Source organism: Capsicum annuum, chromosome 4, assembly GCF_002878395.1.
Source record: "Capsicum annuum cultivar UCD-10X-F1 chromosome 4, UCD10Xv1.1, whole genome shotgun sequence".
Taxonomy (NCBI): domain Eukaryota; kingdom Viridiplantae; phylum Streptophyta; class Magnoliopsida; order Solanales; family Solanaceae; genus Capsicum; species Capsicum annuum.
The window spans coordinates 174,811,572-174,826,094 of NC_061114.1; the positions used below are offsets into that span (position 1 = coordinate 174,811,572).

Sequence of the window (14,523 nt, forward strand, 5' to 3'; positions counted from 1 at the left end):
ACATGTCTTTAATCACTTTGATGTACGCCACAGGGACCCCTCTCGCCTCCAAGCATCTCCATAGAACCTCCCTAGGAACCTTGTTATATGCATTTTCCAAGTCAATAAACACCAAGTGAAGATCCCTCTTCCGCTCTCTATACTTCTCTACCATTCTTTGCACTAGGTGAATAGCCTCAGTCATGGAGTGACCAGGCATAAAACCAAATTGATTCTCTGAAATAGACACAATCTTTCTTAACCTCCATTCCACCACCCTCTCCCAAATTTTTATGGTGTGACTCAACAACTTAATACCTCAATAATTATTGCAAATATAGATGTCACCTTTGTTATTATATAAAGGGACTATGATGCTCCATCTCCACATCTTAGGAATCTTAGCGGACTTGAAAATGATGTTAAATAAGTTGGTCAGCCACCTCAACCCTACCACGTAAGAAAACTTCCAATTAGTGTGACTATTAATATCCGAGAAAATTAGTGAGAATTAGGGCAGAGCAAATCAATGATATTTATGGGCTCCAACATTCAGACATGGGCGAGTTCAAAGCCAAAGAGTATAAATCAGGGAGTTTATTGGTGCAAAAGCTATGTCCCAGAAAGAAAGTCTCTTAGGAAAAGACTAAAAGAAACATCTCCATTAATGACTTTATTTTTGAGTCACCGTTATGGTTACACATTTTTGTAGCTGATTCTGTCCTTGCACCCACATGAAAACAATCCCAGATCTGCATGCTCGGATGGTTTCTTACATTCTAGATGGCATCTCTTTGGATGTTGGTCAGCTTGTGGTCAATGAAATAGATCATTTTAAGAGCCAAGGTAGTACGCATCTCTTTTTCCCTTCTTTGATTACTGAGATTTGCTGGAGAGTAAGGTTTGAAGAGTACACTAGTGATACCTAGGTATGCCCAGGTGCCCCCATCTACCTCTTGAGGATTCAAGGAGATGGTGCACTTGGCCAAGGCAAGAAGAGAAAGATTGACTTGGAAAAGTTGGCATGTATTGAGCTTGACTCTAATAGGACATCACCCGCCAAACCTCTCAAGGAGATTGGAGTTGATATTACAGCTATCATGGATCTCGTGTCTAGTTTTCCCCAGGGACCGGGAGATCCCTCTACCACTAATCATTTGTATTTATCACAATCTAATTATGAGAAGTAAATGGAGGACCAAAAGAGGAAGGAAGCTACCATTGCTCGAATTGAGAAAGACTACTTTATTTTGGCAGAGTCACAACGAGACCTCCAGAGCACACATAAAAAAATGGTCATAAGGGAAAAGAAGAGAGATAAGTTCTTTATAAAGATGTAGAAGGGGTTGAAGATCTTATGGAATGTCCTAAAACCCTATATTCAACTTTCTTTCTCTTGGGTAGAGAGTGATGATGAATCCCTAGTAGAGTGGTCAGACCTTAAGAAAAGTAATAATGATACAGAGTCTAGGAGTGATAGCAACCCTTGATGCATTTTCAGGGAGCGACCTTATATCTTTTATCCTTAATTATTTATGCAGTGGGGACACTGCTACCCTTTTGGTTGGGGGGTCTCCATATTCATTTTATTTTGGCATGTATAATTAATATTTCTGCATATTTTTATGCTTTTTTGGATAATTCTTATTTTTATCTATGTTGTAATATTCGGGCACTCTGATGGTTCCCATATTTGCATGAATTAGTTACTTTGTTCTTAGTTTGTTACTTTATTTTACTTCTATTTAACGAGCTTTTCCCTATGATAGACTGAATGACGATATTCTTAATGGGAAACCTTCATGATTAGGTTTTTAGATATGGATGCAGGGAAAGTTTGAGTACTCGTGGAATCATGGTTAGTGTAAGGAAAGTCTGAGTACCTATGGCATTGATGATTTAGGATAATATTCATACCCATTGGTGAAGTTTGAGTAGCCATATGGGTTGTTCATTGATATTAGAGCCACAATGTGAGACAATAGCTTGGGTTCTTTCTATGATTACAAAATTATGAATTGCACGGATGCAAATTAAACCTCACTCCATACAAAAACTTTTGCAAAATTTGAGGGCATAGATATGAGAAACCTTTTAAAAAACTTTCTCTTTTTATGACTCTGAAAAGTGACTTCAGAAAATAGTTGGTACTTTATATTTGTCTCGAGCAGGAGGAAAAATTAAACCCCCTTTACGATCATCGCATGCTATATGTGTAAGATTATTTGTCTACATTTCATGTGTACTTTTACCATCTAGAACTTGCCCTATTAGTCTTTCAAGGATAAATTCTAATTGTGCTTGGTTGGTAAAATGATCATAGGCTATGTTGTGATATTGGAAGCCCACTTTACCCTGAAAAGCCTATCAATACATAGGAGTTACCCCTAGTTACCCCCTTTGAGCCTTTGGACTTTTCTTTGGTAAAAACATTACAAGCCATGACCCTTCTATTTTTCCTCTTTTGAACCCTACACTCTTTGAACTTAAGAATGCAAAATAAGGCTAAAAGCCTAAGTTAGGGGTGGTGGAAATTGAAAAGGTATAGTTGGGCCATGAAATCATAATAAAGTTCTACAAGCTTAAGCTAATAAAGAAAAATGATTAGAAGAAAGAAAATATCCAACAAAGTAAATAAAGGTATGATTTATGCATAAAAAAGGAGAGAGAAAAATATCCCATTGGCGTGCATCCAGTAGGAATTGACCTACGAATTTGCCAATGTTGAGTTGGGCTCTTTAACCATTTAGCCATGGATGCAAAAAGACTCGGTGAGTGAAATAGGTTTTGGTATTCCTTCTCGAGCTTCTATTTCTTCTGTTAAAGGAGATTCAAGAAAAGATGGAATAGAAAGACATGTTTCTAGAACGAACAAGATATGGGTTGGGAAGGGGGAGTTAGCAAATTTAGACAAGATTGGAATGGGCATAGGAACATGTATTGATGTACCAGATCGGCTAATACTCCCAGGTTGATGCAATGTATTCCACTAGTTGACTGAAGACTTGATTATTGGTATATCGATCAGTCCAGCACGGAGTGAAATAGGAGTCGGTTTGATAGGAAGCTTTTGAAAATGCAGTGCACCCAGGTAAATAAGGAACAAGATAAATACAGAGGTTAAACGAGAATCCCACATCCAAAAGGTGCCCCACATAGGTTTTCCCCGAAACCCCCCAGTAACTAAGGTAAACAACGTAGAAAAAACACCTATTTCTGTACTGGTTCCGGAAGAGTGAAGAAAAAAGGGATGTTTTGTTAATAGGAACAAAAAAGTGTTTATAGCCGTAACAATATAAACAAGAATACTCATCCGAGCTGCAGGAACATGTACATATGGAATACGAGAATTTCCACCTTGTTGAAGATCTAGTGGTGCTACCCGAAGACTTAAATGAATAGCCATCGCTGTTAAGAACAATCGAGATCCAATAAGAATTTGCGTGTAGCTTCTGGTCTTTGACATCAAAAAAGAAGGTTGTAATAACAAAAGGGACATATGAGAATTTGGTATTAGCTAGTGGAACAAGAAAGACATGGATCTATATTTAATACGCAATCAAAGGATTCTCCCCAGAAAAGAGAAGAAGTCCCCTTTCTTTCTTTTTGCTCCGCTCGTGCGTGGCACTCCTTGCTCGTGGAGCGGCATACCAAAAAAAAAAGAAAAGACTTATGGCGACTACCTTACTTAAGCAATTCTTTTTATTCTTATTCTTTCTTAGTTGTAGTTCCTATATTGGTTTTTTTCTTTCTGGGTTTCTTAGGGCCCTCCGTCTTCAGAACGGTCCGCCTGGCCACTATGAATGAATATTATGTCAATAGAGTAAGTTTTTCTTTAAGTTGTGCCCATAACACAAAACTAGGGCAGCGATGCAAATGCTTGTGAGTGCATTAAGTAAATTAAACAGATACTCGCTGGTCTGAATTGTGTAGGATCGAGCCCTGGCCTTGGAAGCCATCCATTCAAGCCTTCCCAGTCCTGGGTTTGTGTGAAGCATGAGAACATGAGCAAGCACAGTCTTTCGCTACTCGTGTAACCCCGCCTCATGGCTTTCAGAAGGGCCTAAAGTGCATGATGATTCGATTTTTGAAATATAGAAATATAAAGAAAAAGGCCTCCTCTTGCTGTTCTCTTTCTTTCTCTCTCCTATTGACTATTGACATAGCAAAGTCTGGTTCTATTGAGTGTGATACTCGTCCTCTACAAAGTGGTTTTTGAAAAGGTCTTTAAATGACTCTTTGTCTCCAGTTCCAAAAGGTTTAATGAATGGCTTTTTTCTCTACCCACCACCCATGAAAAGACAGACTATATAGGGCCCTCCGCCCTGGTTCAAATACTATTTTATCCTACCTCGCTCACTGCCCCTCAGGCTTAAAAGCCTTTTCGTTGTCACCACTTTCCTAGATCGATATGGCTAGTTTTCTAGCGAGATTTCTAGCTTGAATTGAGGCTTCAAAGTCCCTCTCCTCTCTCTATAACTAGAGAGGTAGGCAACCTGAGTTTAGAGCCACCTCGATTTGAGATGTCGGAATATCAACCGAATCAGAAACCGAATCCTAAAGTGACTTCAGAACAGGTTCGAGAGCTTCGATCGAAAATCTTTCCTATCTAGTGTCAGCAGATCCTTCAGCATCTGGACCAACTAAATCAGAAGCAACATTCGAAAGATGAGAGTAGGATTGGGGAGGATCAAAAGACTGATTCTTGGTCCCCTAAAGTTAGAAAGCTGGTTAGACTGCAATCTATGCCTATGGAAAGAAAAGTCACAGAAAGCGATCCATATGATTATAAAGAAAGGCTTGCCTATACGTCTTTCTAGCGTACACGCGGTTCTTTTCGATTGTAGCCTGTCGCTACCTGGATCAATCAGCCTATTCTAGTTTGCCTTGTGTCATCTGATTTTTGGGAATTCATTGGATCGTGAAGTTGCTTCACACCTAGCCATATTGAGGGAATGAAAATGAACTTGCCCTTAAAAAAGGAGAAAAAAACTGGAATGGGAGAGGATGGTCATTGAGAAAGATGCCTTAATAGGTTGGTCATTTGTCAGGATGAGAATGTGAGTTCTTTTTATTATCGGTGAGCCACTGCCCCTCATACTCTTCTTTCCATTTTTGGGTCGCTCTTCTTATCTGCCGTACCCCCAATCCTCCTTCATACGAAGGCATCATAACATATACATCAAATCAAGATCAAATAAAATATTCTCTATCCCTTCTTTATACTCGTCTATACCTCGATCAACTAGATGGGCCTAGGATAAGGTATTAAAAAATCGTTGATATGCGGGGTGATCGAGCTGACTCATCTATAACTCATCTTTAAAAACATTATGCGCTCCTACGTGAGGAGGGGGGAAATAAAAGCAATAACCATGCGCATGGATGAAAGAGCGGTCTTTAAGGGAAGAGGGGAAGAAAGATTATAGAAAGGCTAAGTGAAGTACTTATAGGGACTTCTTTAACATTCTTCTTTTCTCTTCTTGCTTATCACCTTTTTTCCCCTTCCTTGCATCCTAATATAATAAAGATCAAGACAAGTAGCTCCAGGTCCAGATATCTCCCTTCGAGATCGCCAGCATCAGTCTAAGTAGCTTAAGTTTTTTGAAGAAAAAGGTAGAGAAGGAAGGGTGGTTGAAGCAGGACCATAAGAAGTACCTTTAGCATTTTAAGTACCCGGTTCAGAGCCAGGACATCTTTGGCATATACACCAACAGCACCTTTGGCATAATAGGCAGGCAGTACATTTTGATCCATCGGTAGCAGAGCCACCGAGGGAATCGAGTGAATGACCTTAACCACTGTTTTATAAGTAGAGATTTACTAGCCTGATGACTCAAAGCAAGGTCAAAATCCATCCCTCTTTTTAAATTAATTAATGACCCACCAAGCAAGGGCACGTTGTGCGGTAGTAGCCAGTTCAAGGAAGTGAAACTAAGATAGGAAACTTCCCCCTTTTTGACTTTATTGTAAGTAAGACCCTGTCCTCCTCCTTTTCAACATCAAGATAATTGACGAAGGTGGTGCTTTGAACATTTTTCCTGAAGTCAAAAAGATAAACATCTACCCGGTATACCAGCAATCCTTCTATGCGGATACCCCTTTTTTACTCGCAACCATTGCTAAGAAGAAAAAAAGCTCAAGGTTCTATATATTCTTTCTTTATTCAATTCATTCCTATCCTTTTAGTTTTCAGTCCCCGATTTCCTCTCTAAGCCTTCTTAGTTAACTATGGAACCTGCCCTTTAGCCATCTATCTTTAGCTACGGAGGGCTTATGAGTCACACAATTTAAAGCCCAAAAAATAAGGTAAGAAAGGTGGAGCGTCCTCACACAAAAAGATTTGTCTAAGCAATCTCAAAGAGATTTTCAATAAGTCAATACCAAGATTTGCTTTCTGCGCCTACTGATGTGATGATAATTCAGAAGCTTTTTTGTAAAGAAGAAGGGCCCTGTTCCTATGGATTCACGTGCTAAGGCTCCACTAAAAAATGCTCTTTTTCAAGAGAGAGGTTTAAGGCTCATTAATCACGCCTTGAAAGAGGGAAGTAGTGGAGTAGGAGAGGTAAAGATGGATGGGAATAGATAAGTAAGAGAGAAGGCGACATTAGCTAGCAGAACGGATGGAATGAGAAGAATCCCCAGGATGGAAAAAAGCTTGAAAGAGAGAACCAGGAATGAAATAGCAAGACCAAACAAGAAAGAAGCCATGAAGGTTGATGATAAGAGCGTAAGACTTTATGTTAGAGGGTAGAGCCCTTGATTCTTTCAAGAATGTAATTATCCTGAATATTATAAGGAGACAATTTAGAACCTTTTTTTTAAAATTTCAAAATAGCAATACTCTCTAAAAAAGTAAAGGAGAAGCTTTCATTCTAGAAGCGGTAGCTTCCCTCCTCCCTCAGGGTGAGAAGTTCCCTTCCCTTTTCTAAAATTCCTGAGTGGTCTGCTCAGCAAACGTATAAAGTGGACTGCATTTTGGCTGACCCTCTTCTTCCCATTCGGGTTGGGTTGACCCAGAAGTACAATAAGAAGGAATGGAACCACTGGAGAGTCGTCTTTGCCCAAGTGTGAACTGCAGACTACTGACTTTGGAAGTGGAACACGAACCTATTTCCACTATTCCGGGTTCTTATTGAGCGTAGTGAAATCAAGGTTGATGATAAAGTCAGAGAAGTTTCCATGGTGTTCTACCTTTGCGTAGTCTCGGTCCACAATGGAAGGCTCGGCAACTAAGCCTCGTTAGACTCAGCTGAAGTGTAAGGTGTAAGTGAAGAAAATAGAAAAGATGAAGTCCGTCCCTTAGCCTAGTCTATATCCACAGTTGACGCAACTCCGTACCGACGCCTCACTACTACTTTCATTTTTTAATTAATTAACGGCTAAGCGATTTCATAACCTGAGCTTTCCTTAACCAGCTGACCTTACTTCGTAACCTTAGCCTCACTTTCTTTAGAGTTTTCTAGTTCGACTAAGTGACTTCATAACCTCAACCTGCTTTTTTGCTTACTGTAGCATAGGCCTTCGCCACTTTAAACAAATAACATCCCTCTTTTTTTTGAATTCGAAAGAGCGGGTTCTTACTTATTTAGGGGGGATGAAAGACAAATAAAGGGATCAGGGGGCTTTATGATCGGAGAAAGAAAAGGGGAGTGGTTGGTGTGTCACTGGGTCGGTGGGGGAACCCGTAGGAAGGGGGGACGACCCGCCGAATTCACATCAGAAATCGCCAACATAAACACAAATGAAATTGTCGAATTGCGTATAGAAAGAAAATGAACCACTTCTATTCTCGGAGCTGAGGTATATGAAGAATGGCTTTTTGGTCCCTTTCATCCAGTAATTAGGACATCGTCTTTTTATGTCGAAGACACGGGTTCGATTCCCATAAGGGATAGGTACTCATTCCCGACCGCTTTTAGTTAGTGTTCATTGCTGAGTGATCACTCGCTATCTGGCTGGAAAAGATAGTCTGGAAGCTTCCTCTCTCCCAGCAAGCAAGATGAGATCACTAATTTTGGATTTTCAAGAAACCCTTCTATGCCCGCATCCCTGGAACTTGCTTTGATTTTTTGCTTTAAAACCCCATCTGCTTCACACTTTCTATGATAGGGGAAATACTTCCGCACGAGTACTAATTTGATTAGCATAAATGAGCCTCTTCTAAGCCCTTGAGATTTTACATATCAGCTTCAGAAGATTCAATTGGATCATTCTTGGCACAGAAGATTGAGGAAGCAAAGGTAGAGTATGCTCTGGAACTCCAACACTTGGGTTGAACAAAAACTGCTCAATCTTTCACTATTTAGGAGTAAGGGAAAGCAAATGCGATTATCGCAAGACGCCCTGGAATTCCATTCTGTAGGGAAGGAGGACCTACTAAATAAGTCTCCAATCAATCTCTGGTGGGTGAGAAAATAGATTTACCTCTTTTATTTAGTGTTTATTGTCGAATCGGACGCTTAACCCCCACCCCCAACTACGAGGGAAGTCACACTTTAACTTTCTGCCTTGACCTAGGCCTCACATCGATTGTTCTGTCCACTGAACTCATCAATAAACCTTGAACTTGACTCTCACTACGTACTCCAACTCTATCTATTAATGAAGATGTTTTATCTAATGAAGTAGGAAGAAGACTAGGAAACCAATCAAACAGACAAGGCTCTGTAAGAGAAGAGCTAACTAGAGTACGCCTTGAACGATGAATGAGGAGTATGAGAAGAGAGTTTCGAAGGTCAGATCGGGTTGGCTGGTAAAGCTTGTGTTCCAGGTCAATAAAGACTACAAACTAGTACTGCTAACAAGAAGCTAACAAAGTGAGGCTGCTAAAGAAGAGCTTGTTCTAGTTCCGGATACGAGAATAAGAAGATTGGAAGTATAAGAGGACAAGAAGGAGAAGAGGCGAGTACAGTTTCACTTCAGTTTCACTTGCTTGGTAACCTCATTCCCTGTCAGAGATAGGAAAGAATCCAAAGCTTGCAAGGATGTTAGGCTTCAAACACTGTTAGGACAGATAAATTGGAAAGTTAGGATGAAATAGCCTACCTTGAATACAGAATCAATTACCAGACAGACTGGCTGGCCCACTTGTACGTAATAGAATCGAAATCAAGGAAAATTCCCCTGATGGGAGTGAACATAGGGATTCCCCAACGAACGAATGCAATATATTGAAGGGAAGTCCAGGAAGGAGAATACGGAAGTTGGAGACTCTACTTATGCTTGCGGAGGGATGTAAGGAATACTTCTATGAATATTTCATTCTTTAGCTCCTTTCTTTATTCGATCCGGCCCGAAAAGGAAGAGATAAGAAAAGAAGGAATAGGTATAGCTCACAGCTTAAGTATAGTTAGTTCATTGAATGACTTATTGAGAAGCTAGGGCCTACTTTTTTACCAAAGGGTCAAGACTTTCTTTTTGAGATAGATAGAATAGTCTCCTACTCTCTTTCAATCGCCGATGCTAAAAAAAAAAAGACAAAGAGTGCGTACACCCGAGGGGAGGTTGAGTCAGCAGCTAGTTTTTTCGAAATCAAAAGAAAGGATGCTATTGAATCTTGTTGTTGAAGGGCATTTTAGCAATTAGACGGAATGTGTTAGTTTCCATATTCCCTGCTTTTGTTAAGTCTACTGTCTCATGGTTTTTAGGGAGATAGAGAAAGATACAAAACTCTATTATCTATATTTTAATTTCAAATTATATACCTAAGACAAGAAGAAATTCATCTTATTTTCCTAATTTCACGAAAAGAAGAACTCACTCTTGGTGATAAAGGCTTCTTGATTCATAATCAGGAATATAGGTTAAAAAAGAGTTATCCTCAACTTTAGTTTTGATTCTTTCTACAATTAGATCTTCTATCACCAAAGAAAGGGCCATTATTATCTTATTTACTATTATCTTATTTACTTCGATTCCGATAAACTAACTACTTTTTTGCTACAAACACAAATAAAATTAAATAATGGCCTTAGTGCTCTACTTGATTTTGTTTGACTTTTGATTCAAAGGAAAAAAGGCGTGGAGCTTAAATAACTCACTCAGAACGCTTTTTAAAAGATTACATGGTACAATTAGGTCGAATAAACCCTTCTGGAATAAGTATTCAGCTACTTGTGAACCTTCGGGTACTGTTTTATTCAATGTTTGTTCAATTACTCTTCTACCTGCAAATGCAATGTAGGCATTGGGTTTGACAATAATGATATCCCCCAACATACCAAAACTAGCTGTCACTCCACCAGTTGTCGGCGATGTAAGGATTGATACATAAAACAATTTTGGATTTAATTGATAATCAATTAAAGAAGACGATATTTTAGCCATTTGCATCAAGCTCAAACTTCCTTCTTGCATGCGCGCCCCCCCAGAAGCACACACTATAATAAGAGGTCAAATTTGATTGTCAGCGTGTTCAATCAAACGGTTGATTTTCTCTCCGACTACGAATCCCATACTACCCCCCATAAATTGAAAATCCATAACCCCAATTGCTACGGGAATGCCGTTTAGTTGGCCTATGCCTGTTTGAACAGCCTCGGTTAATCCTGTCTTTCTTTGATAAGAATCAATACGATCTTTATAAGGCTCTTCCTCCGAATGAAATTCAATGGGATCCAGAGAGACCATGTCTTCATCTATAGGATCCCAAGTACCCGCATCGATCAAAAGTTCAATTTTATCCGAACTACTTATTTTCAAATGATATCCACATTGTTCACAAATATTCATTTTTGATTTCAAAAATTTCTTCTAATTTAATCCATAACAATTCTCGCATTGAACCCATAAATGCCTGTATTTTTGAGTTACCTCGAGATCATTAGAACTTTCTCTTATAGTAAATCACTGCTGTTAGAACTTTCTCTTATAGTTAAATCACTGCCCTTTGTGCGAGTTTGTATACTGGAACCCTTGTTTTCACTACTATTTTGACTTTCACCACCACAAATGGCCCTATAAATGTAACTGTCACTGTAATTCTTACTACCACTTATAATGGAAGTATGTATACAGATTTGAGACTGACGATAATTATCAATGCAACTATTAATGTGATTATTCCAACTATATTGAGTATTATAAATGTAAGAATTATAGTAGGGATCTTCGCCCCTAAATACATTATTCAGATAACTCGAGTTTCGATAACTATAAAAAGAACTTTCTAGTTCACTTAGAAAAGAATGATTGTTGTCAATCTCAAAAATCTGATTTTCAATATCAAAATAGATGGAATAACTGTCTCCATTCGTATCACTAACTACAAAAGTGTCATCAGAGATGAAACTTCGAATGTCTTTAACACCGAATAAATAATCAACATTACTGCAACTGGGAATGTTTTTCACTTTTCGATTTGGATCTTCACTGGTATTTTCAATAGGACCAAGACTGCCCATTGATTTATTTAGCCCACACCTGCGTTCGAACTCCTTCTTAAACAACATCGAATTAAAACACCATTTTTCCATAGAGTTTTCTTGCCCCCTATTTGCATGAAAATACAATAGATGAATAGTCATTCACTAGAAAATTATTTATTTGAATATCTTATTTCCTATCAGACTAAGCATAGAAATCCAATCACTAGGATTATTAGTAGGATTAGTAATGAGTATTGAAAAAAAGTTTTAAATCTGGGGGAACACTTCACTATATATTAATATGTCGGAACCCCCTTTTATTATTAAAAATAATATAAATATAATAATATAATTTTCGATAAAGGGCGGCTTCTCCTATGTCGTGTCAAATTCGCATCGAAAAAAAAGAGATTTGTTCTCTCCTATACTCCTATAAAGAAATCAAAAAAAATTTCTTAAAATCTCATCTAATACTAATATCTAATCACTAACTAATCTAAAATCTAATAAAATAATAAGTAATAAATGTTGCTTCTATTTCAACACGGAACGGAACAAAGGGGACAATATACAGGATGGGTAGAAAGAGTTGTGCTACTTGGCTTGATTCAGGGAAGCTACAAACTACAGGATATAAAAAAATATACCAATCCTAAGAATCCGTAGGATTTATTGTGGATCCAAGACAACAATAGAAAGATTTGACTCTTAGATTTTTATTTTGTTTTCTAGATTTTGTATTTCAAATCTTGTATATCTAGGTAAGTATATACTTAGTCAAAATATATGAAATATAATTTTTTTTGTATTCGGCTCAATCCTTTTAGTAAAAGATTGGGCCGAGTTTAATTACAATTCAATTAAGAGAATGAAGGATAATTACTTGAGTTCTTTCTCCTTATCCTTCATTATTTCCTGCTAATTTATCTGCTAATGTCTACTGTTTTTACTTATCCAAAATGTCCACTGCTGCAAAATGAAATACAATCTCTTTCCATACCTCACAAGCAACAGCTAGTTTTGGGCTCCATTTGGAAGCCTCGCGAATAATCTCATTACCTTCTCGAGCAAGATCGCGTCCTTCATTACGAGCTTTTACACATGCTTCTAGAGCTACTCGATTAGCTACGGCACCTGGCGCATTACCCCAAGGATGTCCTAAATTTCCTCCACCGAACTGTAGTATGGAATCATCCCCAAAGATCTCGGTCAGAGCAGGCATATGCCAAACATGAATACCTCCTGAAGCCACAGGTATAACACCAGGTAAAGAGACCCAATCTTGAGTGAAATAAATACTGCAACTTCGATCTTGTTCAACAAAATCATCACGCAATAAATCAACAAAGCCCAAAGTTATGTCTCTTTCACCTTCAAGTTGCTCCCAACTATCGATTGACTCAGGCTCTAAATCTTTCTTTTTTGATTCTATGTATTAATCTCATTATGCACATAAGGGAGGATCCGTATGAGGTGAAATTCTTATGTACGGTTCTGGAACGGAGATTGTTTCAATTGAATGACGACCGTAATGGATGTTGGCTCAATCCAAAGGAAATTATGCGAAAGCTTTGCAAAATTATTATAAAGCTATGCGACTAGAAATTGATCTCTATGGTCGAATTTATATACTCTATAATAAATTCTCTGTTTTCCCTAATTCATTTTGTTTGAGAAGCTGTGATCGGAACTTCTTTCGCTTTTAACGACTCCGGTCCTATTGAATCTCTTGCCGCGGCTAGTCTCTTTGTAGTAGTAATAGTGGGAGGGGGGAACTCTTTTGAAAGAAGAAAGGATTTGGTCTCAATAAAAGAGCGTATGAAAAGAAAAGAAAATGGAATTGAAAGTTCCTTGCCTTAGACTTTGAGTTGACAAAGAGGAATGACAGAACTCTTGGCCTTATGAGACGTGGGTAACTTTGCTATTCAAAGGGATAGAAGTAATAAAATGTTGGAAGAGATAGACCTCTTTCTCTTAGTTGGATTACGGGCCTTTATGAAGGTGACCTTCTTTCGGGAGAAAGGCTCACCGCGGGTGCCGTAGTCAAGATAGATTTAGTGCGCTAGTGCAATTATAAAAAAATTCCTTTTTAGAGGCCACTAAAAGCCCTTTTATGGCACGTTTACCCCCTTCCAGGGGTTCTGTTAACACGAGGGGTTTTAAACGTCGCATTTCAGCTTCCAGAGATAGCTCTGTCATTGGTATTGGGAAGGGTCGAGTCTTTTTCTAAGTCGTGAATCTCCTCGGTACTTGAACTTGATTCCTTAAAGTCGGGAACTCCATTCAATTAGCTGGGCATAAGCTCTCCCGTTGATTAGCTCCTTTTTGTAAAGCGCAAAATCTAAAGTGCTATATAGAGCTCTTTTATTATAGGGCGAGAAGTCTGCTTCCTAAATCCCATTTTAGAGAGCAGGTATCACTCTCTATACGATTGTCAGTTAAGTAAATAGATGGGGAAGATGGAGAGTGATGATGAATCCCCAGTGGAGTGGTCAGACCTTGAGAAAAGTAATAATGATACAGAGTCTGGGAGTGATAGCAGCCCTTGATGTATTTTCAGGGAGCGACCTTATATCTTTTATTCTTAATTATTTATGCAGTGGGGACACTGCTACCTTTTTGGTTGGGGGGTCTCCATATTCATTTTATTTGGGCATGTATAATTGATATTTCTGCATACTTTTATGCTCTTTTGGATGATTCTTATTTTTATCTGGGTTGTAATATTCTGGCACTCTGATGGTTCCCATATTTGCATGGATTAGTTACTTTGTTCTTAGTTTGTTACTTTATTTTAATTCTATTTGATGTGCTTTTCCCTATGATAGACTGAATGATGATATTCTTAATGGGAAACCTTCATGATTAGGTTTTTAGCTATAGATGCAGGGAAAGTTTGAGTACCCATGGAATCATGGTTAATCTAAGGAAAGTCTGAGTACCTATGGCATTGATGATTTAGGATAATATTCATACCCATTGGTGAAGTCTGAGTAGCCATATGGGTGGTTCACCGATATTAAAGCCACATGAGACAATAGCTTGGGTTCTTTCCCTGATTAGAAAATTATGAATTGTACGGATGCAAAGTCAACCCCACTCCATACAAAAAATTTTGCAAAATTTGAGGGCATAGATATGAGAAACCTTTTAAAAATCTTTCTTTTTTATGACT

The 14,523-nt window shown here is 38.4% G+C and overlaps 1 protein-coding gene and 2 pseudogenes across 1 annotated transcript; all 3 read right to left on the reverse strand.

Annotated features, from left to right (window-relative positions):
- Positions 1-2,583: 2,583 nt before the first annotated feature.
- Positions 2,584-3,485, reverse strand: LOC124898011 (annotated as a pseudogene).
- A 6,452-nt stretch (positions 3,486-9,937) lies between these two features.
- On the reverse strand, positions 9,938-12,038 carry LOC124897553 (annotated as a pseudogene).
- A 256-nt stretch (positions 12,039-12,294) lies between these two features.
- Positions 12,295-13,547, reverse strand: LOC124898012 (ribulose bisphosphate carboxylase large chain-like). The gene is made up of 2 exons (XM_047411630.1): positions 13,475-13,547; positions 12,295-12,776 (listed from the first exon to the last, which is right to left on the reverse strand). The coding sequence occupies exons 1-2, from the start codon at positions 13,545-13,547 to the stop codon at positions 12,295-12,297; spliced, it is 555 nt and encodes a 184-aa protein (XP_047267586.1).
- Positions 13,548-14,523: the final 976 nt, after the last annotated feature.